Here is a 26,439-nt window from a genome sequence, read left to right on the forward strand (position 1 = left end):
TACTTGAAGGCTGCGTTATTTATTCCAACAGCTTATATAGTTTTATCAAACCATCTTTAACACAAAACATGTCTCCTAAAAGAGAGAAGGGTGTGAGATCCTACCAGAGATCATTTCAGCTAACAGCTTGCAAAGTTAAGCCTGAATTTTAACAGTCAAACCAACAAAATGTTTCTCCCCTCCCCTTAACAATACCTTAAAATGCTAAAACCCGAAGAAAAACATGCCTGTGGCTGGTGCTGCTGGTCTGTAGGTGGAGTTCATCCACACAGAGCTGTGCTTTGGTCCTTTCCTGATGCTCAGTGGCAGCAGCACAGGTGAGTGGTGCTTGACGTGAAGGCAGCGGGACTGGCCGGGTCCCTTCCCTGCTGCCCACCCTGATGAGGGACCACATGGACAGTCCAGAGGCCAGGTTAGGTCTAAGATGCAGATGAGGGTGAGGCTTAGAAAAACCAATAATCTAAATTCCTAATCTATGGAAACAGAATAAATAATAGTCTAAATTTGCAAAGGAGGAAGGTACCTTGGACAGGAAAGTCTGACATGTCTATTATTACTGAAACTGTTTTTTCCCCTAGGGGAAAATTGCAGCTAAGGCATCTTGAGAATGGCTCATATCACTACAACCACGGCAGTGTTGCTCTAAATCACTAGGGATGGGAGCAGAAGTCTTTTGGAGGCGTCAGTCCTTGCACAGCATCTTGTGGTGCTCTAAACAAAAATGGTTGCAGCAGAGGCATTTGACAGACAACTTGCTGTTCCAGGTTGGATTTTGTCCGCAGATTCAACAGCAAATTCTGGTTTAATGTTCACAGCAAGGCCCTCCTCCTGCCCATTCCACCCCCTGTACACTGTCATGGGGAGGGGCTGTTTTCTTGCCCCTTTGGTCTTGCTCCAGGGTCGTTCTCAGAAGTGGCATCTCTTTGGCTTTCTGCAGAAGGGAGGATTGGGAAGAAAGCACGGTTACACCCTGCTGAGGACACAAGCGATCAGTAGTTGCCACAACTGATTTTATTCAGATTGTCACCTGCAGACCTAGCGCTACCCTCCTGTGGCCAGATATTTGGCTTAAGACTATTGGGTTCTCCCTTCTCGTTCCTGGAATACAAATGCTTCTCACGCTGCCGGTGATGCTGGAGGGAGCCTGGGGGCAGGGATGTGCTCTCCTGGATTAACCTGCCACAGCAACTCACAAGTGCTCCAGGAATTCCTGCCAGACATCCTGGCAGCTAGCTGAGATGCTGGCTGTTAGAAAAGCTCTAGTTTGTCCTTGTTACGGATGGGTGGGTGGAGAGGTGCTAGTATGGACATGTTGAAAGAGGTACAGTTAGGGTAATGTGTTCTAAAGTGGTTTTATAGTTACAGATTGTAGGCTGGAGGACTAAAAGAGCAAGGGCAAAAACTGAGTTTACCCTCTGCGGTGGTGCTGGATGTTTTGTTGCTCGTTAGTGAAATCAGAGTGGCTGGTTTGCTTGTGCTCTGAACAGAGGATTCATGCTCCTTGTAGCCAGCTGGCCAGTATATACTGAGCAGGGTGATCCTGCTGCCGTGTTTGGGCTACAGGGGAAGATTTGTAGGTGGCTGGTGGTGTTTAAAATTATTTCTGTGACCTTTAAGATACCGTGGAACTATTTGAAGGCTGATTTTAAAAAAAAACAACCCAAAGCAACCAGCAAAGAAAAAGCAAACCACAACCTGCCCCACACTTGATTTCTATAAAGCCTAAGGTATACCTGATGTGTAATTTGCTGTGGGATGGCTCTTGGTCAGCCCATGGCTTGTTCAAGCACCAGTGGCTCTACAAACCAGCCGAGCGAAGGGTCTTGGCTGGAGTGTGCAGTGCTCATGTGCCAGGAACCCAGGGACCACCCTGTTCACTGCAACAGCCCCTCAGCCTGCGGAGTCTCCCACTAGCTGAGTACCCACCGAGCATGAAGACACTGGCTATAGCAAGGCCTGAGCATCTGTGTGATGCTCCCAGAGGCAGCACTGGTCAGCCGTACTGCCGTTTGGTGCCTTGCTCTTCCAGCCTGAGCGCCAGGAGCTGAGTTTACCGGTGTCTGCAGCAGCTCACCTGCTCCTTCAACGGCGAGGTCACCTAGGTCCTTGGTCAGCTTGCGCATGCTGATGGTGGTTGCATCTCGTTGGATGTCATGGACAGCGTTCCTCCGACCGGCCCGATCGCAGGAAATAAAGTCGGTGTATGTGCTGGACTCTACCTCCATTGCATCTCTATACACCTGCAAAATGCTGCAGAGAAAACACAGCTGTGAGGTCAAGGATGCTCAGCAAGCCTGGAGTCATGGCTTTGCCCAGGTTAGGTTACTCTGTGGAGTTAAATTACAGCATGAAAAAATAGTCCCTGTAATTCTGCTCCAGCTCCTCTAACAGTAGCTACTAAAATCTCAGATATCAACCCTGTCATGTGGGATGGTGCGGAGGGTGACCCATCATGCTGGGTGAGGGCAGGTGGGCAGGGAGGGTCCATCCCAGCTGCCTTGCTGGTCCTCGTTCTGCCTTCCCATTGCAAAGCAAGGCAGACAAGGCGTTTGCCTCCCCTTTTGAGCTTCTGTCCTTCTTTAGGAGCTGCAAGGTCACTTGCAGCAGCTTTTTTCCTACAGAAAAAGCCCTCCTTCTGCCTCAAAATGCCATGGGAGCTTTGAACGGAGGCCAAATCTGGCTCACTGTGGGGGGGATGGGGTGCTGATCCAACCTGAATTCGTAATGGGGAACGGTCAGGGCCTGGATGGGTACCCGCTGGAAAGCTGGGGGAGCAGGGCAGCATGTTGTGGGGATGGGGCTTTGGGTGAGTACTGATCTCCGCTGGCTGCCAGATGCCACTGAAAAAGTGTCGCACTGGACTGCTTTGGGATAAGCACTTTAAGATGTGAAAATCAGCCCTTCTGTGAGATGTTTGGATCCCTTCGCTCCAGGCTGGTGTCTGTGCCAAGCACAGAGCATGAAGAAAGGCTTGGAGCAGCCACTCGTCACACGCCAGCCCCGCTGTGAGCCAGCCTTTAGTTCAGCCTGTCAAGTCCTTAAGTTGTTGGTTTTTCATTCTAGCTGATGGTGTAACTCGGGTCCAGGGAGCTCACCGGCCTGGGGAGCGCAGCGCAGGCGTCCTGGCTCCGGGCAGAGCTCGCAAGCGCACGCTGCCTCTGCCCTGGCAACCTGGGGCTCTGCTCCTGCTCTTCTTTATTCAGTTTGGCACTTAGTTTCTTTTTCTACATGGAAGTTAGAGATTGATTGTTGTCTTATCTGTGATTCTACTCACTGTGAAAAATGCCCTTAGCCCTGCTGATGCTGCCAATACTTGAGGAGGTCCCAATCAGAAACACTTGTGTGTAATGAAAAAAAATTCAGCGTCTTGTCATTCACTTGCTTTTGTGTCTTGGGGTTAACAACCCGCTGAGAAATTTGCCTAGCCTCCTGTACAAATCCTGCTTTAAGACTGATCTTCCTACTAGGGAAATCTGCTGGCAAACCACCAGCCTGGGCTGGAATTGCACTCCTTGCTCTGTAATCCCCAATGTTCAGTCATTAGAAAGGAGATACTGGCGAAGAAGCAATAGCCAGGACAAAAGAGGTTAAATTCTCCCCGTTCCTGAGACTGAGCAGGGTGCAGTAACCTCAAACCTGCACAAACCCAGTACATTTTGGTAGCTCCAGGGACTCCTTCCTTGGTGCTGATGCCCGCTCAGGCAGTGCTGGCACCAGTTTGCTGGTGGGTCGTGGGGCTTGGCCCACCCAGACCCCCCAGGACAAGAGATTTGCTTCTCTGAATCCAGCACATCCTTGCAAACACGCGCCTCCCCTCAGGGCTTGGTGTCCATCTAGCCCCTGTTAAATGACCCCCAGCAAAAGCTGCATCCTCTGTCCCAGGGAGAGATGCCAACTGTTATTTCTCCTTGACTTCCCTCCTCCCTTTCCAGGCATGCCCTTCCTGCGACGAGGCACCCGCTCTGGATGCAGCAGGCTGGTTGATCTCAGCGAGCAAAGCGCCTTTTGCCCAGGGCAGGACAAGCATCCATCATTCCCAGACAAGTCCTCCTCACAGCCCATGGCATGCCACAGGCTGCTGACTGTCTGTAGCTGCTGGAGCAATGGCATACGGACTTGGGAGGCTTCCCTAAGTGATCCTGGGTCCACCTTCACATCAGTGAGGCCAATCCAGGGGTGGTATGCTCAGGAGTCCTCCTGCACTTGCACCGGAGATGGACCACCTGGTTCGTAGGATAGACTCTACAGACAGGGGAGCAGGAGCCGGCCAGCTCCAGGATGCAGCATCTTCCCGGTGTCCCTTGATGTAGCTGCCAACGGGGGGTGTGCTCACCTGCGGCAGTGCCAAAGGGCGGAATGCCCCATCACATGGGAAAAGGATGGGATCTTGATTAAAAACAGGGGAAGGAACCAAGTGTGCAGAAGCTGGTCCTGCTCAGGGCAGGCTTGGTCCCAGCTCAGCGGACGGCAGATGGCGTGTGTGGTTTAGTTATTTTCCGTGGCTGGGCAGGCTCCTGCCTTCCCCTCTCTGCGCAGAGAGCTGGAGAGGGCGGATTTATGAGCAAAGCTTTCAAATTTGTGCAGTTCCTTCAGGATTTTCAAGGTAGGAGGCTCTCAAAAGCCTTGCAGGCAGACCCCTCCCCGCTGGCAGGGACACACCAGCCTCTACCTCCAGGCAGCTGTCAGACCGAGGAGGTGATGGGAGCAGCCACCTCAATTTTTTGATAGAAAAACCTGATTTTTCAAAGAGCATTTTCACATTTCCAGGCAGATGTGTAACAGTTCAGTGGGTTTTTAGTCAGTGGAAGAATCTTTTAACATCTGCCAGGGGCAAGAAAGGAATCACTTTCCCTCTTGCCCACGTAGTTCAACCTGAAACTGTGTCACTGTGGGCAGTCATTTAGCAGTGGCAGGGGGTGCAAAGAGCGCTGCAGCACCCGCCGGCCCCCCACCTTCAGTTTTTCATACTCCCGTGGGCCGGCAGGAGGGAATGATTTTGCTCTTGCAAAGCACATTGCCAGAGCTTTTGCCAGGCGTTGTGGGAATAAGCCCACAGCACACAAATACACCGTGCAAGGGGTTCCAGGGTGCTTCGAAGACATGATTCAGCTTGTCCCCAGAGGGCCATTCTGTGCCTCCCTTTCCTCCTTGCTGTTGATGGGAGTAGGAATGGTCCCTGCACCCTCGGCGCAGCATACCAACCTGTGGAGGCAGGGCAGGGGACATGTGGCACGGTGACAAAGGACCTGCTGCCAGTGGCTCATCCCTCAAAAACTTTTCTGTGCTGCTTGGAGGGAGGTTGTATCCCCTCCAGATGGCCACAAGTGAAGAAGCCCCTTGCAAGCTGCCACAGGCACCCGACGTGTCCCCAGAGCTGCCTCTGCTCCCATGCCCCCTGAAATAATCTGGCTCTGCCAAACCTGCCCTTTGGTCTCAACTTATTTTTCTGTGTTGTCTTGTGAGGACTAAAAAATCTGGAGCTGTAATAGTCTTGGCTTTGCTGGCATGAGCTCAGCTTCTGGAGCGGTTTTGCTCTTGGATTGCAGCTGGGCTCACCGGCATTTTCCAGGGAAGTCACCCAGCAGCTGATGGAACAGCTGGCTTTGCTGTAGGTGGTTGCAGCTAAACAAGCCATACTTATACTGGGGCTGAATTGTACCCATTTAGAAGGTGGATGCTAAGAAATTCAAAGGTTAAATGTTTTTTCTGCCTTTCCGTAGAAGAAACCAGGGCATTTCTTTTGGGTCAGCTCAGTGTCGCTCTTGGTCCCACTGGCAAGCCAGCGTTTCAGTCCCATTTCCCCGTTTGCCTGCTTCTCCACAGCACAGATCCCAGGGACTACAAGCAAACAGCTACTGCAAATAATATAAGAATGGCAGACAAATGACCTGGAAACGCCAGGGGCAGGTTAAACTCAACACAGGGCCATGTGCCTGCAGGGCAAACACAAGCCCTGTGACCTGAGCCAGTGGCCAGGCTCTAACTCCCAGGGATCAGATGGATGTTACAGTCACACCCAGCCCTGGATTCCAGTTTCAAGGAAACCCTTCACACGATATCGCATCTGTCCCTTGTCTAGGTTAATCTGTAGGCTTTTTATGGCTAGGAAGGGATATTTTTGGACTCCACAGTGATGCTGGCCATCAGCAGGCTGGGCTGAATTCAGCCAGCTTCCCCTCCGCTGCCTGCTCTGCTCTCTTGCTGCTCTGCCTCTTACCTCTTGCCATCCTCAGGATTTTCCGCTCCACCTAACCCACCTTTGCAGTGAGCACAAAGGGCCCCTAGGTCAGAGAAAGTCCTGTTTGTCTCTGCATGGCAGCCGTGACATTTTTGGGCGTAAGGTGGCTTAGTCACCTGCTTAGACATCCCTTTAGGGCAGCCAGCACAGCACCCCTGGGCTGCTGTAAGGAAGGAGGTTCAAAGGCTGAACACAGCAATGGATTTCCCTGCTTAACTAAGCCTGGAATCGTTGCCTGCTCCCACCCTGCTTTCCTTCAGAGATGTCCCTCTTCCTCAGGAGCAAGCGGAGGCATTGCCCTGCCCACGGTGCTCTCCCCTGGGACACCCAAGGAGGGGGACCTGCGCCTCGTCCCCCCCTGCGGCCGCAGCGGGCAGCCCCCGAGGGCAGGGACCGCGATGCCGAGCTCCCGGAGCAGGAGCCCCAGCAGACTGATGTCCTGGGGTGCTGCTGCCCATCTGGGGCCCTGGGCCAGCCCATTGCCAGTGGCAAGAACCAACAGCTGCGGGTTCTGGTTGGAGATGGCTCCCTCATCCCACAGCCCGGCGGGGGACGTGCTTTCCCACCTGCTTGGTGTCACACCAGCAGGTCTAATGCTCTCCTTTGGCCGCCAAACTTCTAGAGTCATAAAGCCACAAAGCCGAGCTAAACCTTGCTGTGTTTCTGGGGTGAAATTTCAAAGTTCTGCCAGGGAACAGGGATGCAACCCCTTCTTCTACTCATGCATCGCATCCCACTTCTCTCCCCTTCATTGGCAACCTGCAGGGGCCATGGCATGAAGTCACAGGGTCGCCTTCAGACGCTCCGCATTGTGCAGTGCCCCTTGCCCTTTCATTCCAGGGTACAGTGACTATTATTAGACCTCTCCTGCTGGGGCCGGATCCATAACAACAGCAAAACATACTCAACAGCCCTGCTGGGCTTTTAAAATATTTACAGTGTAAGATGGTTTACTGCAGAGGGGGGCCTGGTAGAGCACAGAGATGGGAGCACCGGGATTTCTGTGCTCCCTGTGGGGCTGCTGTGAGGTTTCCTGCTGGGAGAGTCGCATCCAGCAAGGAGGAAAAAAAATCCTGTAGGCTGAAGCCATCACTTGAGGTCAGGGGGTTTCCACCAACTGTCTGACAGCTTCCAGCTGGAATTTCCGCAAATTTTCCACTGGGTCTTGTCTGGGAAGATGGGTGAGGGGCTGCACATCAAAGAAGGAGGGCTCTGCGATGGTGTTATTGGGGTTAGAGAGTATTTTTAGACCTGTGCTCATGCCTAAAAGGCCTCGCTGTGGCTCATGACCCCCATGCACTAGAATTTAGACCTGTGGCCAGAAGCCAAGCTGAAGATGCAAATGCCCGGTTGGGAGCCTGGTCTGGTAGTGGCTACGTATGCAACAAGCATTGGTAGGGCTGTTGACAGGGTCTGCATCAGCGCAGAGCTCTCCTGCTTTCCTGCTGGGTCTGTGGACCCGTCAAAATGTGATGGTGACGGGTCTCGTTGGCCAGAATTGATATTCTCCAACCTGCTGAGCCCCAGGTTTCCCAGTGGATTGAGGAAACAGGCAGGATCATGGCAGCAGCCTGGTCTCCTATGAGGGCACATGTGTCCCGTGCTGAGCAAATTCTTTCCAGGCAAGAATAGTGTGAAAATGCCTCACCACACTTCAGTGGTGAAGAGATGTCAAGGCTAGGCATGGCACACTGGTATTTTTGGAAAGCTTTTGCTGTGGGATTCCTCATAACTCTGCACCCTCTGGCTCTTACACTAAATACAATCAATTCAGTCAGCACAGACATCACAGCTTCTCCGGCCACTGCAGTGGTTTTGCAGGAGCAGAGCTTCTAGGGTTCTCTAGGACTTAGTGGAAATTTATAATTAATTTAGGAAAAGAGTAGATACAGCAGGGGGACTGGGGCTCAGTGTCCACAAGCAGATCCCTCCTTTTGCTTTGGCCTGGTTTTACAGTATAAAGGCCACTTAATGCCTGCAGAACTGGTAACTAATTGCTTAGCCCCAGGTCTAAGATTAGGCTTGGAGACTCCTCTGCAACTTCACAAACTTTGCATTTAGCTCTACCAAGCCCCTTAAACTCCATCCCCTCCCTCCTGGCCTTCAGCACACCCTCAGGGACCCCTGCTGCAGTGTCTCTGCTGTCCCAGGCAGTTCCTGCTGCCCCACATCCTCCCAGCCACTGCCTGGCTCCCAGCTGATACAGGAGAAGCTCCAGACAGATTTCAAAATCACGTCCAACCCTTGGCATAGGGGTAGGGTGAGTCTTTATGTGCGCTGCTGCAGTCCCCATGGGAGAGGGGAAGGCTTGGGGCGGGGAGTGTGGGAGCCAGGAGGGGATTGCTCAGCCCCACCGGCATCTCGTTAAGGTCAGGATGTGTGGGTGAAGGCGGGAGGGACCCAGTCTGTCCGTCTGTCCATCCGCCAGGAGGGCAGCCCGGTGCCCAGCTCTGGCCACGCAGCACTGCCAGCCAGCATCCCCATGGCTGGAGCAGGCAGCACCCCTCTGCCAGCCCCACGGGAACGGGTGCTGAGCATCTGCTCCAAAAATCCCGTGCCACGCAGGAATCACAGTTTGCCTTGGCAACCAGAGTTGATGGAGCTCTCTGCTCCTCCCTCCTCTCAGCACCAAGCCTTGGCTACAGCTTCAGCCTCTTCTGCAGCTTCTCACTAAGTTGATTAATGGAAATAATTGGTCTCTTTGTGCATCTGGAGACAGTTGCCGTGACAGCAGTTGTATTTTTGTTTTGTTCCCGGGTTGAACTTGTTTTTCACATCCCACAGCTTCAAAGTGCTAATAAATCAGGGCACTCGGGTGTCATCCCCCCCCACCTCTGAAAGGTGCACATCCCTCCGAGGGATGGGGTGGCAGAGCGGGATGAGGCACACTCAGCCCTAGCAGCCCTTAGGATGTGGCAGGCTGGCACCTTTCTCCCCCCCGACATTTTTCACCCCCTCAAGCCAGGTGGCTTGAGGCACACTGGGTGGACATGATATTCTGACTTCTGCACAGAAAGCAGCGAGACAGATTCCCTGTGTTCACCCAGCATGGCCATGAGCACCCATCACCTTGTGAGCCAGCACCCAAGTGTCTCTCTGTCCCCTGCAGAGACCCTTTCAAAGCTGTAAAAAGTATGAGGCCATGAGTCCCTTCTCCATTATTTTTATTTTCTCCTAATTTCTTCTTTCCCTTCCTTTACTTGTCAACATATTTTTACATGAACAAAACCAGTGACTGCGTGGAAGATCTGCTAATGCAAATTTGCAAAGCAGATGAACCACAGACAAGTCACATTAAACCCTTCAGCTGCAAAAGCCCCACAGCTGCTGTCACAGGCATGTTCCAGGAAGACTCGTGTATTTTCCCTGCTTGTGATGTGCATCAAACTTGGCCACGGGGTGGATTCCTTTGCAATGGAAAGCCCCTCCAGACTTGGGTTCCCTGTCTTCCCCCAAATCATTCAGGAAGAAAAGTCCCTACTGGATTTCACCTCAAAGGCTGGAAACCCCTGCCGTGGTCCCACAGGTCTTCTGATCACACCAAGGTGCTGACCTCTGAGTGAACATCACCTACTCAAACCCCACTTGAATTCCTGGCCCAGGGTCCCTCACTGCCAGCACCACCTCCCCAACACCTTGCAGGTTTCCCTGAGCAAGGAGAAGTCAAGTAAGTGCTGAGGAGATGCAGCTGGGGGTATTTTCTAATTTTCTATCCTAGCACAGCTGCCCTTGTCACACATAAAAGGAAGGTGTGAGCCATAGCAGCCCTAGATGGGATGGCTCTGTTTCTGGGTGGAAGAGGACCTTTCTATGGCAACAGAGGTGAGCGAGAACAGATTTTTATGCCTAATGAGAAAGAGTAATTTTGTCTAGCTTTTCTTTGTGATGTGAGGAGTGGGGCTCTCCTGCTGTGTGGGAGCAGTGCTGGTGTGGCTGGGAAGGAGAGCTGGGCTTGGAAGAGGTGCTGTGCAGGCTGTGCCTGTGCAGTTCTGGCTGCTGCTAGGTGAGGGGGCTCTGCTTAGCACGGGGGGTGTGAGGCTCAGAGCCACCTGTCCTGGCTTTTCCTTATTCAGGCTTGCACAACCCCATAGAAAGTCTCATCCAGCATCCACAGAGCCCCTCGGACTTGGTGTGGTCTAAGGGGCTGAGTGAGAAGCTGTGAAGCCTCCTGAGGTGCGAGAGCCCTGGCAGCTCCCAACAGTACTTAAAAAGAACCGGGGCAACTCTTCGGAGCGTCAGTGTGGAAGGAGGCCGATTAGCAAAACCAGGCTTAGCTCTGGCTGCCACGGCAGGGGAGCAAGCTGGCCCCAGACCTCCCACCCCAGGCAGGGGCAGTGCTTGCCTGGGAAAATCTATCTTTGGGAGCTGTGGGAGGGATTGGGTGCCTGGCATGGTGCTGTTGGTGTTTTACATACAATAGAAAAGGGAAGTGTAGGAGTGAAACGCAGGCTGGTGGTGAGAAGTGGCTGAGCTAAGCCCTTCTGGGTGGCTCCACGGCTCCCATTACCCACTGAGATCAGCAGTCCCTTTGGCTGTGTGACTTTGCTGGGACCTCCACATGGGCAGGGAAAGCTCTGCTGGCATGCACACCCCCTTCTCTGACTGTTTCTGTGATGGGTGAAGTTTTGTACATCTGTGTCAGGTGATAGCAGCTTCTGCAGGCAGGGTAAATCTGTCTGCGTAAGTCACCAGGGATGTGACATCTAGTCACGAGTCGAGGCAGCACTCGAGACGTGCCTGTAACGTTACACTGGGATGCTCAGCAATCATTGCAAGTTACAGTCTCAGAAAAGGTGAAGCTTCTAATGAAATGAATTGCCAGCTATGTTATGGTCCACTTGAAAGGCAGCCCAGGTGTAGGATACAGGTGATGCAGGATATAGGTGAAGGATGCAGGAGATGAACTGCTCTGAGGGACCTGCAGGAGAAATGTCTACGTGTGCCAAAGAGTCCTGAGATCCTGCATAGCCAGACCAGCAAACAATACAACCATGGCAGATCTGTGTACAGGAGAGCTGAGCACAGGAACAAGAGAAAGCAGCAAGATGACATGAGGACTGAGGAGATGCTCTGGGCACAGCAGCCATGGAAGCGAACCATAAAAAGGACTGTCTGAGCTGGCAGATCTGCCGTTTACACAAGTGCTGCAAAAGGTTAAGCTTTGGGGGTTCCCTGGATCTTGCTGGGCTCGCTCTACCCGCAGAGCAAAACTCGCTTACATGGTTGTGTACAGGCAAAGGATATTTCCATGCAAAGTACGCGGGCAGCCTGCGAGCAGGATTTGCAAATGATGTCCGTGTGGCTGGCAGGGGAGAGGCATGGCTTGCACTAGGGGCTGCACTTAGTCAGCCCTGGGACACTGCCTGGGACAAGTACATGGCTATGAAGTATGGAAAATACAGCAGGAAAGTCATTCCAGCAAAATTATTGGTATTTTTTTCCCTTTAGCAGCTTTCTAGCGTCTAGTAATTCACAATATACAGAGGGAGGACAAGTGACTCTATGAAATGGGAAGGAAAACCTCATTCCTGTTTGTGTAATATCTCCCTGTGAATAAAAATTTTATCAGTCCATAGTGTGAATCTTTACCTGATTTAGTTGACTTTCCTTCTGGACATGACTTCAAACAAGCTTCGTACGCAGCAGGGCAACAGCTTCTGGGGAAGGGAAAGAAAATAAATGTAAGAAAACATAATCTGTGCTTTTGTCGGGAAGCATAAAGCTCAGCTGTTTTCCACCAGCTAGGACAGCCGAGGGGATGTGGGGTCTGGCGGGGCTCTGCCCAGCAGGCTCAGCTGGAGCCTGGCTTGGGGACACCAGCCGCAGGGCTGCGGGTGTTCGTATGGCACCTCGGGAGGGTTTGTGCCAACAGAGGTTTGGCCTTTCATGTCTAAGAGCAAGGAAAGGCCAGCCAGGGGCTGGCTTTGCAGAAGTTCTCCTTGGTTTTGCTTCTCCTTTTGTTGACCTGTGAGTGTGCCGGGGAGAGCTGCAGCCACTCATGCTGCCTGACCTGCTCCACGGGGGGACCGGCAGCTGTGGGGGGGTGTGTATAAATGACCATCGGTTTGCAGCTCCACTGCCCTTTAAAGAAGTGACACTTCCGTGTCGGCTTTTCCAAGGCAAAAGGGGAAGCTTGATCTGGTACTTGTAATCACCTTGCTGTATGGGTTTTGCTGCACAAAGAAACCTTGGGTTCCTTTGCTGTTTGTGCATGGCTGTGCCTTCCCCCCTGTCCCCAAGCCCCACTCAGAGACATTTCCTCTGTGGCCTCAACATCTGTGGGTGCGTTGCAATCTCCTGACCTGCAGAGCCCAGCCAAACAAGACGCTTATTTTAGCAGCTGTTTCAGCTTTCAGACCTTTTGGAACATTATGGACTATTTTTTCACTTTGTCCCAGGGACAAATATTAACAGAACAGAAAGCAAGAGAAAAACCATTTAACCATATAAGCAGTAGCTCATCCAGCAATTGATTGGTCTGGCCCATCGGTGTTGAGTACCACTCTGGCTAGAACTATTCCCCATCGTTTTCCAGGCTGGGAGAGATCTACAGCTTTTCTCTTTATTTTTTTGACCCACTTTTAAAACTCCCTAGCTGTTGGAGCCGACAACTTGCTGGCTCTGGTCCTGCTTCAAGGACGGGGCACTTGCTGCTTCTGTGTGTCCGTTTGCCCATCTGTTAAACGGAGCTATTAATACTCGCTCCCCTCGCTAGATGCTTCAAATATTTGTAAAGTACTTTCGGATCTGCAGATGACAGACTTACAGAAGTGGAAAATACTAATTATGATCATGACAGTAGCCAGACAAAGACGTGGAGATTTTACAATACACTTTTTGGTGTTCACCCCATTCACAGGGAAGTGCTTACTGGAAACGCTGGACCGGAAAAGAAACAGTATTCCCACAACTCGGGGAATATGCATCACCCTTTTGGGGCACCAAGTAGGCAAACAAAAGCAGGAAGGAAGAAAGGCAGCTTTGGAAATCTATAAGTCTTTATTTTCTTCTTTTGCCTTCCTGCCCTGCTCTGGCTTGTGTGTTACACAGCCCAAACAGTTAAACCTCCAGCACTTGATGTGTTGCAAAATATCTCGAAATATGTGGCCCTCTGCCAAGAAAGGCTTAAAGAAACTTCTACTTCAGAGCATCATTGCTCCAATTTATCACCGAACAGCCCTCTTCCTGATGGGATGTGGGGTGAAACACATTTTTCTTTCAAAGCAGGCTGATTTTGGTGATGAAAACTCTTAAGCAACTGGTACTGGCTTTCCAACCCTGGAGCCCTGGCTCTGGTTCAATATTTCTTCCCACAGCTCTCACTGGGGAATCTGGAGTCTGCAAATCTGAAGCTGAGCCCCTTGCTCCATCCCTGAAGGCTCATCCTTTTCCAGTTCATCTGGTCCTGCTCCTGGGGTGACGGGCAGAGCTCTGAAGGCCCCTCTGTGCAAAGGCCAGGCAATAACCTACACAGAGTTCAGGGATTTAAGGGTGGTGAGGTCCATGCAGTATGCCTAAGGATGGGGTAAAGTCACTTAAAGAAGAACACTTTACATCTCCTGATCTAGTCCTATAACCCGTCAAGGTACATGGATTATTCTGGGACTCCTGTGGAAATAAATGTTCACGGCATAGCTAAACATCCATACCCCATCAGGAATGAACTACAAGGGCATCAGCATGATGCACGTGTTTGAGGTTCAGATTCCCTCCATGTTTATCAGCTGTTACCCAAAAGGAACAAACACACAAAACAAGCTCGATGCTCTCAGCATTGCTTCAAAATGAATATATGTTCAAAACAAACAAACAAACAAAACTCTGAAAGCTTTTTGGTGGGATTCAGCATCATTCTACACAGCAGCTGTTATGGTGCTGCTTTTGATCCAGGGAGGAAATCCTTTCTGGTTTCAAGCAAGGTGATGGCAGCAGAGAGAAGGTTGTTCTAGTGTCTTTTGACTCCTGGGTAAACAACAGGCTGCACGCGCTGCTGGTGGGAACAGGAGCCCACTGCCTCCTCTAGTGCCCTGTCCCTGGCAGCAGCTGGCATCCTTGGCCTCGGAGGTGCAAGAAAGCTTGTAACTATAGTGGAATGTTTTTCATAAGTCACTAATTACTCTGATCCAGGAAGTTTTATAATCCTTAAAATACAATGTCCTCTTAATCATACCCAGGATTGTTTTGCTACTGAGATAACTATCTGATCTCCATTAAAATGCCTTCTGAGCTCTTTGTTCCAGCGATACCTTGTGTCGACGAGCACCACAGATTAATTGCACTTTGTGGAAATGGTAATTCCAGTAAAGTTGATGACTCTCTGGTGGGGATATGTTTGGCTTATTACATCACTGCAAATATCAACAAAAGTTGGCATTTTGTCGCTTGCTGGGGAGTTCCTGAGGCAGTGGTTGGCAGCTGGCAGCGTGCCTGCGTGCAGGAGCTGTGCAAAGCGCAGCGAGCCCAGCCTCGCCGGGGCTCTGCTGGGGAGGGAGCGTTGGGGAGCTCACTGTGCAAGCCAGGAACAGGTGGTGTAAAGTACGTATCCCCGTGGGCTCGGAGGGAGTGAGAGCTTTCAAACCGGGGAACAGGTCATTCATAGTCCAGTGGCCGTTCTTCCCGCTCACACTACAGGTGCCGGCTGAGCCCTGGAGCGATGTCTCAGCCTCTCCAGCTGCCATTGTGAGGAGCTGGGGACAAAGTCCACCCACAGCTGAACCTGCCCTTCTCACTGTTGAGCAGCTCCCTTATGACTTGGCTTTTTCTAGTCATGGGGCTAGAGACAACTAGAAGCATGGTCGGTTTTTGGTTTTGGTTTTTTTTTTCCCCTCCCCTCTAAAATGGGTACTGTGATGGAAACCCTGTTTTCTGGATCAGTCCATAAATACAGCTTTGGTGACACAAGGAAACCTTGAGAGTGTGAACAAGGTGAAAATGGGAGAGACCAGAACTGGATGGCATAGAAAGGCAAACAAAAGGCTGGGTTGCAGCTTCTGCTGTTCCTTATGGACTTGTATATTCATCCCTGACCGTGCCACAGACCTGTATGAACCCAGGAAAATCATCTGCTTTGTGTGTAGCCTACGGAAAACAGGAATAATGCTGGTGCCTAGTCGCCCAGACAGGCTGCAGGGATTAACACACAGCAGTATGCTGCAGGACCTGGCCCTGAAATGTGGGAGATCAGGAAATATTAACTTGGAAAATGTTTTCCATAGTTATATCAGGCGGCAGGGTTATGTACCTTTGGGTATTCCTCTGAGTGGGCTCAAAAGTAGTTTTAGTTTTCTTTGGAATAAGAGGATAAAGGAAAAAAGCAAAAGTCCTCGTTCTAGCTCACCGCATGCCTGTAGAGCTTCTCAGAACTGGCCCCTGAGTACAGAAATACTGGGTGGCTGGAAGATGCATGGCTATGAAAGTCCTTGGGTTTCCATCTCTTTGTGGCCAAGCTGCCTATGCTGGGAGCCCATATACGGTATTTAATGGTCTCCAGCTTTTTGAGGCATCGGAGTCCATGCTCTTTGGAAAGCGTCCTTGAAAATGATGGCATGGGGGACTTGTACATCCATGTGGAACTCTGTCTGAAGGACTGACTCAATGCCCTGCTCTGTGCTTGAGGTATATTAAGCAGTCCTGGTGCATCCATGTTTGTAAATGGCCATTTAACCTACATCAGCACTATAAATGAATCCAGCCATTGAGGATCTCTTCATGCAACCTTCTTTCCCAAACACCATCCCTCACGAGAGCAGAAAAGAGGCAGTTTCTCAGTTGGGTGGCCACGCATTAGCATGGTGGCCCTTTCCAGCCAAGAGTTTCAGAAGCCAAGGTCTGCCCCACAACTACCGAAGCCAGGCACGCCGACCTCACCACGAGTGAACATCCCAGAGCCTGCAGGGCTGCAACCATCTGAGGGTCTCTGCCACCCGGTCAAGCCATCCCCACTCCACAAGTCTCCCCTCGTGCTTGCACTGCTGCAGCATCCCCGCTGCAGCTGCCTCTTGCTCATTTGACCGCAGCATGTCCCCCTCTTAGTGCGAGTCACCCAGGGCATTGCTTCTGGGTTCACAGCTGTGCTTGGCTCTTGTTCTGCAGAACCATTTACCCGCTCTAAGCAAAGGGAAACATTTCCCAAACACCCCTTTGGGGCCAAGGCATCGCGTGCATGTGAAAGCTCATCACTGTGGCTCGCTACCAGCTCCTTAGGGGACTCCAGAGAGAGGAGGGAAAGACACACAGCTCTGAGGTGGAGGAATTTGCAAAGCCTCCTGAGAATACCACCACACAGCAGTTCTTTTTTTATCCCGAGCCTTTGCCTGTTAAAACATTTGCTTGGAAAGCTGGATGCCAGCGAGCCTCCAAGCCTGCTTCTGCTGTCACACGCTGCAAAGCTCTCACTTATGCCTGCAGTTCGAAGGGAAGCCCCGGGCAGCCCTGCAGCTCCTGACAGCCCTAAGGGTGGTAGATTCATGCCATGGCCCCGCACAGGCGGCACACGGTGCCTGTCCCGCAGACTGGCATCCTTTCTCGTGCAAGCACAGAGCCACCCCGATGCTGTAAGGGATTCCCTCCGGCGTGTTGCTCGGAATAAAAGGGCGCGTGTCAGAAATGAGGCCAGAAATCCCTGCGGGGGTCACTGATCCACAGTCCTGGGTGACTTCTAACCGCCACATCTGCTCTCCGTGCTACCCCTTTGCAGCAAGCACTGAACTGCACGATTTTCCAAGTGAAGCAGCAGCCACCTCCCTGCCATCAGCCTACAAACGGTTTCTCCCAACAACAAAAAAATCTGGGAGGCAGCTTAGTGTTTCATCTCAGTTTGTGGGCAGCAAAACTCTGGCTGTTCACAGTCGGTTAGGTGAAAGTTAACCATATCTCTAAACAAACCACCTCTTTGTAGCACAGCCGGGGGCAGCGGGTGAGCAGCCGCTCTCTGTGCTGCCAGTCTGGTCTCCTGGTCGCCATCCATCCCAGCCCCACATGCCTGCACAGCCCTACTTACGGCCACCCAGGGTCCCGCTGCTCCTGGAATGCCCAGCTCCACGGTCCTGCTGCCGAGGAAGCGATCGAGGCTGGATTACACCCTGCTGGCGTCTCTGCCCAGTGTGGCGAGCAGCCGAGCTGGCCAGGGGATCGCAGCCAGTTTCAGACTTGCTGTTTCCTTATACTGGGAGCTGCTAAATGAAGTTGCACTTCTGGGGCCGAGGGGCGTGTTCTCCTCCCTCCCAAGTCAGTCCCTGCCTGCTGTAATCCAATGCTCATCCCGATGATGTCAAGCAGCTACTGCTCAACTCCTACCTTACAGTCGGCAGGAGGGATCCGTTTCCTTTTCACAGCGATCTTTGTTTAGCTTCGCCTTGTAACCCCATCTCCTGGCAGCTGCATGTGCCCGAGCATCCTCCCTTCGATGCCGGGTGCTGCGGCAGCTGCTGCAAGGTGCTTCCTCCTGCCTCCTCTGGCGCATCGCTTGGGTGCACGTCCCAGCTGCATCCCGCCGTTCACCCTCTCCATCGGGGCTTGGCCAAAGGTGCCACTGCACCCTGAGCTCTTTTACCAGGTGTAGTGCTGACAAAATGCCTCCCAAGAAAAAAACAGCTTTGTGTCTTTTCAGAGTGCCTTTTACTCCACTGACTCCCACAGGGTAAAATCCAAGCACGCTGCAGCTCCATCTGCCCCTGCATGCCAGCCTTATGTGGGGGTGAAATGCAGAGGTGGGCACAGCACCTGGATTGAAGGTGGGGAGGGTGCTTAGGGCAAGGCAATATCGAGCACGTACCTTTGTACCCACCCTGCTGTGAAGCACAGCCTGGCAGCTCTCGATGAGCTCGGGGCGGCTCCAGAACAAGAGGAAGTTTGAGCTGTTCTTGGCACCACAGGGGTCCAGGAAGGTCCCTCTGGGTGGTATCACCTTCCTGTGCTATGTCTGCCTTGGGGACACTGCTGGGTGGCTGAAGCCAAACGAACAAGGTGATTGCAGTGCCAGGTCTCCAGTCATCCTCCTGGCCCTTGCTCCAGCCCAGCCCTACCAGTGTGTAGCAAGGTGTGTGAGCACACAAGGGTGTGCACAGTGCTGTCTGCTCCTGCCTGAACACCCAGACTGGAGCAGGGCTCGTTAGTGCTAATTGTTTTGCTGAGAGAGTTAAAGATTCACTCCATCCCTGCTGTAAGGTCACTGGAGTTCTCAGCCTCGTAAGGGGAGAAGAAGTGGCACGACTGAACTGGAGAGCACCGAGGGTGTTTGCCAAGGACTGGATCCAGTCCCCGTTTGAGCTAGACGAGCTTTTATTTCAGGGCAAAGTGAGCAGTGAGAGCCAGGACTTGGCTCTGCCAGCCTGCCATCTCGCTGAGCACCACAGACACAGAAGCGCCGTCTCTGCCATCCGGCAGCTCTGCTATGGCAGATGGGCCCCAGAGCCGGTGGGTGCTGGCGAGGAGCACCAGCCTCTCCTCTCGCCCCGGCACCGGCTGCGCAGCCGGACCCGCTCCACCTCTGCTGACTCCAGCCAGAATGTGTGTGTGCGCCTGAAAACACGCTGTTTGCCGTGAGATACCCACACCCCTGCCATCGCACGCAGGAAGAGATAAAAACACCAACAAAAGCAGCAGGCAGTGCAGGAAACACCCTGATGACAATACCGAGGCACAGAGGAAGGGGAACGGACCTCAACAGAGCAAAACATCACCATGCTCCGTGCATCCCCACACTGACCTCGTGTAGCTCTGCCTCCCGATTCAATTTGGGTTTATTTCCAAACCAGCCCTGGGAAGCCACTTTGATTTCCTGAGACGTCTCTCTCCCCAGTGCTTCTGAGTCACGCGTTACTACTTATCTAAAAGTAAGGGTAAGGGATTCACCTGCCTGTCTTGGTGAGATGCAACAGAGGGAGGAGAGCTCTGCCACGCTGTGCCGAGGGACCGGCACAGCCTCGGGAGGTTGCTACACTGGCCTGGCCAAAGCTGCAGTTTTCTCTCGACTCCAGCTTGTGTTTGAAAGCGATCCAGAAGGCAGCGGCTTCACACTAACGCTTGGAGCGCAGGGTCTGAAGGCCAAACTTGGTAAGGGTGCAAATGCTACACGAGCAACCCAGGCGTTGGCTTGGCAGCCTGCGGCCAGCACCGTTACTGCAGGCAATGTATAGCACTGGCAACAACAAAGCACTTCAGAAAACCAGGAGCACAGCATATGTACTTTTAAAATAAGATGTGATTTTGCCTTACTCAGACCTCCCAACCCTGTGTGTCTGGTCCTGGGAACAAGCCCCTGAGAGAATCCATCAGAGTCCATCCTTCTCTGCACACACTCGCATGTCCTTGCAGTGACCTCCTCATCCAACACTATCCCCTACAAGGACTGGTCAAACATTTTCCATCAAAACTCTTTTGAAGTAGAAAAATGCAGTTTCGAATTTTCTACAGAACATAATATTATTTTTTTTCACAAGGGGAAAAAAAATAAATCCCGAGATGCCAAAAAGTTTGCCTGAAATCTTAACCCATTAGGATAAAAATGCATGGCTTTCAATCTATTTAGCCTTCTTATTTTTAAATGAGAGTTGACATTTTTCACTGGAAAGCCACCTGAATGTCTAGTTAATTCTCAGGTTCACTGTTTCTTGTCCTATTGCTCCACACACCATAAGACATTCACCCAGAGGTGTGGGCTCTGAGTAAATGCAGTTCCTATCCCACCATAGTGAGAAGACGTTACAGCTGCCTGGCACGGCACGCTCCACGTGATGGATGGCATTACAGCCTTGAGCCAACTGACTCAGCTGCAGTCACAATCAGCCTTTAATGGCTTCTACTTTACCGATACACTTGTATTTGATGAGGTTTATGTTGCCTGTTGCATCCATCTGCTTTATACTGTGCTACCCCCTGTGGTCTAGGACTGGTGGCAATGTCACTGCTGCTCTGGACAGCAGGAGGTTTGGCGCTGCTCTGTTGGCTGCTGCTGCTGTTGATGATGCAGTTGGTCTGCAGAGAATTGCGGTGCTTTTTTTTAGCTCTGCATCACAGAGTGGGATGCAGGGAGCAGCACCCCAGCGAAGGGATGGTCCTACGATGCCCTGCAGCTTGCGCTGTGGGTGCCACCTTCACTGCTGCGGTGCAGCACAGGACGAGAGAGCAGGGCTCAGGGAAGAGCAACAAGCTGTTCTGTGGGTTGACAGTCAACCTTCAGCTGGGGGGAGGGACAAAGCCAGAGCAATCTCGTAAGGCAAATGAGTCAAAATGAGGTGAGAGTATCCCTGAGGGTGCTAATGTAAAGAAACCCACCCCCGGAGCCATGCTGCTGTGCTGGATTGCATGCTGCCTGCTCCAGCAAGAAAAACCACCAGCACAAAGGACTGTTTGGGAAGCTTTAAAGCCCAGGGAGACAAGATGTCACTTCTGAAGGATCTGACCTGCCTCTGACCTGAATGTTTTTGTAGCCTGAGCCTCGCTTCCCTCAGAAGCTTGTGCTGCCGGGGTTGGAGCAGCGCTGTGATAGCCTGCTGATGTAGCATGAAGCTTCCTCACGTAAGAGCAGCTTCCCGCTGCATTTCCCAGGCATTGAGCTCTCTGTGTCACTTGATGTCATCAAGATTGCAAGGAAATGTGGAATGGCACAAGATACGCATGGAAAAAATGTGACAACTTCGGGTTTTTTTCCCCAGACTTCCTCCCCCAAAATAAATACTTTAAATAAACTTTGATCAAAAAACCCACAGAACATATTTCAGCAGTCTGCTGGACTCTTTAAGGAAAGTGTGAATATCTTAAGCCATCAAGTAACAGCTTGCACTTGGAGATTCGTGAGAAGAAGAGAAACTGGCAGGTAAAAGCAGCTTTAGTGAGAAGCCACTCTTTGCTGTCAAAGGGAAAACATGGTTTGCCATCGGTCAAGGAAGAGAGAATGGGTGTCGGGACAGCTGAATGAATTATCAGCACTCAGACCCATTTTGTTTTTATAGAAGTTGTTCATCCAGAAAGGTTCATCAACAAGTGAAATGAAAAAAGCTTGTAATGAGGCTAAACTCATTAGCGAACCGGCTGCAGGGCCACCTCTGAAGCGGGCAGGGTCGAAGAGCCGTGCAGGGCAGTGGGGAGCCCCTCGGCGCTGGGACAGTGGGGACGTGCATCCCGGCTGCCGGCAGGGTGGCTCGGTGTGGGGCTGACATGCCAGCAGGGCAGAGCACACTCAAAAAACTGTTTACTTTGAGCTGGAGCTATTTTTAGCTGCAGTAATCTGTGCAGAGATGATAAAGCTTTTCATTGCAAAGTGAGTGGCTGTGCTTTGCTTCTGGGCAATTTCACTCCATGAGCTCATCCCTTCCCCCTTCCCAGCCGTTACTCCCCACGGACCTTATCTCCTCTGTCTGTTGAGCCAAACACCTCCAAAAGCTTTGTCCCGGCTATGCAGGTTGGAGTCTCAGCCCAAACTGAGATTTTTTTCCCCTCTTTCCCTAGGGAATGTATTCAGTCTGGAAAATAAATGAACTTTTTTTTTTTTTTTTAAGTCTCCAAAGTCCGGTTCAAAGCTTTTGCTGAAAGCCCATCATAGAGATGCACCCTCTAATCCTTCATTTCTGCAAAACTGTCCAAAGGCTCTTGCAGCATCAGTCACTTGATGGTTCCCTCTTTGCAGCTGCCACAAATACAAGCAGGTCTCAAACTCAGATCTCGTGGCAAGCCAGCCATCAGGCAGTGACAGCACTGCCCCACGCCACGCTTTACCCAAGGGGTCCCCAAGCCCATCACAAACTCCCTTACACACTCTATATAAGAAGCACTTTACCTGCTGCTGATAGGAGAAAGCGTGGCAGCTGGCTAGCGGCACAAAGACTACAAAACAAGCACAAATCCTGCTTGGTAAGGGATTTGTTTGTCTAAAGGAATCCAGAAGCTTCTTCAGTGTAAACCCACAAAGGTCATGCATCCAGCACATGCTTCACCAGAAAATCATCCCACTAGTAAAAGCTTTCTGGTTTGGGACATGGGGTGAACAGCAGCATCGCTGCCAGCTCAGGGACATATTCAGGGGGGGTGGGGAGAATATGCGAGTATTAATTAAATAGGCTCATTCTGCATGCTAAGAAAGGTCAGATACACAGAAAGAGCTAAAAATGATTGTCAGGATGAGAAGGTACAACAGGAGAGGTGTTGCTCAAGTTGATCACAAGTGCCTGCTCAGGTCTCGCTGGCAGGGAAGCAGGAGACACTGCTGTCCCCACGCAGGTCCTCCTTCCCTTTGTCCCTCTTTCTGCTGGAGGGGGTGGTTGGAAAAAAACGAGTAGCAGGCTGTGTTGGCAGTTGTGCTTCTCTCTTTTGGAGAGCAAAGGGGTATGCTAATAAATGAGAAGAAAACAGTTGTGTCTGTCAGCTTTATAACACGTGCCAGAGCCACCCAGCCAATGGTGATGGTTTTCCCCTGGTGTTTGGCAACCAGACGCGGATTCCTGTTGCAGATGTGCAGAAGGCATGTAAATATTTTGATCCTGACTTGTGCTCTCAGATAAGCGGGCTTTCACGTGATTTTATTTCATGCACTCTGAATGAGGTACTCCTGCTTTGGAATGGTGAGGGATCAAACTCAGGTTATTAATCCTCTGTTGTGAGTCAAAAGACTGCAAGCTTCAAGCTTCACCTTATACACTCATTCTCTTCCTAAGGTTGGGAAAAAATACAGCCTAACCTCCTGGCATGATTCCCTGCTTTCCACGTTGGTTCATTAAAGGGTACATGTAACCAGATGCCTTCTCACGAAGCAGCTGGCCACCGTGACAGCCAGGATAAGCTCAGCAAGGCTGTTCCTGTGTCCTGTGCCATCCCATGCCCTCAGACACGGTACCCTTGATCTATCCTCACTGTTCCCGAGGCCATAAAGACTGGGACTGGGGAGGTGCAGCATCCCTGTGATCTGGTTTGAGAGCAGCAGGAGTTCAGGGTGCTCCATGGGAAGAGCTTCATGTTCTGGTCAGGGAACAAAATATTCTGTTTGTGCTGACAGTGTGCATAAAATAAACCCAGGGTTTGCCTAATGACCTGGGAGCATTCCACTCAGGCATTGCATACAGCCCTTTGCTCCCAGCATCGTACTGGGAACCCGCCTCGGGTTCCAGGTGTTGCCCAGGTGTGCAGTGGCTGACAGGGAGGTGTAAGCAAAGGTGACAGGGCCACCCTGCATGTTGGGTGGACCAGAGAGGGGCTCTGCCACCCCAGGGTGGATGCAGGGGCTGCCAAAACCCTGTTGTTCCTTACGGACTGCGTGGGCAGAGTACAGTGCTGGCTCCTGGGAGGAATGTGGGATGCTGCGGGGCATGGGATTTGCCAGGAGGCAGAGCCATTAATTCTGAAATGATCCTGGTGGTGCTACAGTGTGTAACCACCTTCCATCCCAACTGTAGTAGCAGATATTAAGACATAGTCTCAGCCTGGGAAAGCTTAGTCTTTTAAATAGCCAAGACAGAGAAAAATAAAGGAAAAGAGATATTATCATCTCCTTTTGGCAGTTGGCTAATGGAAGGACAGAAGGCTAAATGACCACTACAGAGACACATTATCACCCAGCCCAGAACATTAACCTTGTCCACACTGTTGCTGGCAGCATCGCCATGCCTGTCGCAGATGGACAGCCTGGTGCTCTTGCGGGGCCCTGCCAGCAGACCTTCCTCACCTAATAATGGCCAATGCCACTCCCCACTGCTCTTGGGATGTATTTTATTTACTGGGGTTTGTGTCATGATTGTTCCCTTATGGTTATTCTAGCATCTCCAGTTTTTAAAGGGTTCCACTTATTCCCTTAATTCACTGTATCTGTTTCGGATTCTTGCTTTCTCCCAAAGCTGGGCTGAGGTTTTTTGGACAGGTGTAAAGTTTTTGCTTTTATGCAGGACTACAGCTTTTTTGGACACAGAGTTTAATGTTTTCATGCAGATTCCAGTTGCTGCTTATTTTGGTGGCTTAAATAATATCCTTTTATAACATCTCTCAAGTTTTCAGCTTTGTAAAACTTGGCCTGATAAAGCATCAAGTATCTTTATTCAGATTATCCATTGCAAGAATAATTTAGCAATGACATTTAAACAGACAAGACATCAGCTTCCTTGAGCCATACATTAAAACCTTAGTTTCGTACAATCTCAAGTTAGATGCCTTATAAAAGGTCTTGCAGAAGACCCTTTAATTAAAATCCTACCATCCAGGCTGCCCTGGGGCAGAGAGTTTCAGTCATAGTTAATATAAAAGTCTGGGTTTGGGTCTGGGTTCCTTGCCCTCATACTGAGTGAGGTGTAAATGCCAGTCACCATCTAAAATACCCTTTACCCAAACTGCTGTGCTGCCTGGCAGCTCCTCCCTGCATGCAAAGGTGGCTGCAATATTTCTGACCTACTCTGTATGCTGCAAGCTATCAGTGCAACAGTCATGCCATTATTTCTATATGTAAACATATTTCTATATGTTGGCCATCCTGCACAGGCACGTTAAGGCAGCAGCCTCTACAACAAGCTATACACCTGTAAAATGCCGCACTTGATAGATGGGCACTTTGCAAGCTGCCCTTTCCAAGCTGGCTGTGGCTGCTGGGACCTGGCTGACCAACCGAGCTGCTAGGCAGGGGGATGGTGTACAGAACTGCACTTGCAGTGCAGAATTGGTACCCCAACCTGCCCCAGCTCTCCCTATCGCTATGGCAACTGGCAGGAGATCTCTGTTTGGACAAGAGGTGTTGCTCCACAGCAGCGCTGGCTGCTTTCCTGCAGAAACGAGGGCTCAAACTAGGCAACCAGGAGGGAAAATCCTCTTTATTGTGACTAAGAGGCCCTTTTAGTTATTATTTATCCAAGTCTCCAGGCACTGTAACATATCATTAATAATATAATCAAATCTCAGCAATCTTCAAGGATGAGTTGAACAAGCATGTAGCCAGTTGGGAACCTGAAGAATTCCTTTATGCTTCTTCATTGCTTATGGGAAGACCATCGTTGTCTCTCCAACAGCAACACCAAACACACCCCTTCTGTGCTGAAGGCAGGAGGTCACCAGCTTTTCAGTAACTAAACCAGTTTGGGAAGTTAAGCCTGCTAGCTGTCACATTGCTAACAAGAATGTGGGTGAAACTGAGAGCTAGGATTAATAGAATAACAGCTCCCCCTTTTCCCATCTTTATTTGCATGACAGGAAAAAAAAGAAAAAAAAAAGACTCACTGAATCAATCTACTGGTTTATTAGATAACTGTAAGATGCAAAATTAGAGAAACCTCATAGATTTGATATTGAAATGTTGGAAGCTGGAGTGTGTGATCTCACCTGCAGAGTAATTACTGATCTGGAGTAAACCACTACTTGATAGGGGTCTTTACCCCAAGAATTAATGTGGAGGGGCTTGTGTGCTATGAATTTCATCCTAATTTGCTGCGTGCTGACTTCCTCATGTAAAGAGGTCATCTTGGCAAGGCTTATGGTATATTTACCACTGTTTGTTCAACGGTGCTTTAAACTGGGACATCACCACAGTCCAAACAATTCAGTTGTGCCCACTGGCTAGGGATCCAGCCCAGCGAGAGCCAGGAGCTGACACTGGCATTGTCAGCGATGGTATCCAAACAAGCTAAGTTTGGGAAGCTGTTGTCTTTCATCATTCAACATTTTCAGTTGGGTTCATTTAGTTCCAAGCTGGGTAATTACAGCCTCATTATTTTTCCTTTTTACAATGAAGACAAGACTGCAAGCCAGGCAGAATAATTCCTCCTGCTACTATTGCCAAGATATGATAGCACATCTACGCCGTAAGGAATGTGTCATGATATCAGTTTTATTAATGGTAAATAATGGCCCTTCAGTGAAGCAATACCTTAATGCCAGCTGGTGCCTAGCCATAAAACGCTAACTAAATTTCAAATCCTATAGACAGATAATTGAGTCAAGATTATCACTGCCCAGCACATTCCTTGTTGACCAGCATGCGTCAGGTGTTGCATGTTGGTTTATTCACTGAAATTAGTATCTGGCTGCAATCAGTCTTCCATTCTAAACCCACAAAAACTCATCTAAAAATAAGATATCAAAGTTCCCACGACAGTAAGTAGAGGCCAGGACAAAGGAAGTGATGGTAGATCAGGTATCAGAGAGCAAAATTCATCCTGTCTGTCCACCTTCACTGGCAAGAGGGAGAGCTTGCTGACTACCATGAGTAGATACCTACCTTGTAGGCAGCTTCAATG

General features: G+C 50.7%; 1 protein-coding gene across 3 annotated transcripts; it reads right to left on the reverse strand.

The window, feature by feature from the left end:
• On the reverse strand, positions 1–26,439 carry PKIG (cAMP-dependent protein kinase inhibitor gamma). Of its 3 annotated transcripts, none has more exons than XM_056354210.1 (4): positions 26,421–26,439; positions 11,828–11,895; positions 2,075–2,250; positions 1–931 (listed from the first exon to the last, which is right to left on the reverse strand). In XM_056354210.1, exons 3-4 carry the CDS (start codon positions 2,223–2,225, stop codon positions 855–857), a joined length of 228 nt encoding a protein of 75 aa, XP_056210185.1. In that variant the 5' UTR covers positions 2,226–2,250; positions 11,828–11,895; positions 26,421–26,439; the 3' UTR covers positions 1–854. The 3 variants fall into 3 exon arrangements, with proteins under 3 accessions (XP_056210185.1, XP_056210184.1, XP_056210182.1); XM_056354209.1 differs by lacking the exon at positions 26,421–26,439 and adding an exon at positions 17,534–17,665; XM_056354207.1 differs by lacking the exon at positions 26,421–26,439 and adding an exon at positions 17,238–17,468.

Source organism: Falco biarmicus, chromosome 10 (genome assembly GCF_023638135.1).
Source record: "Falco biarmicus isolate bFalBia1 chromosome 10, bFalBia1.pri, whole genome shotgun sequence".
NCBI classification, from domain to species: domain Eukaryota; kingdom Metazoa; phylum Chordata; class Aves; order Falconiformes; family Falconidae; genus Falco; species Falco biarmicus.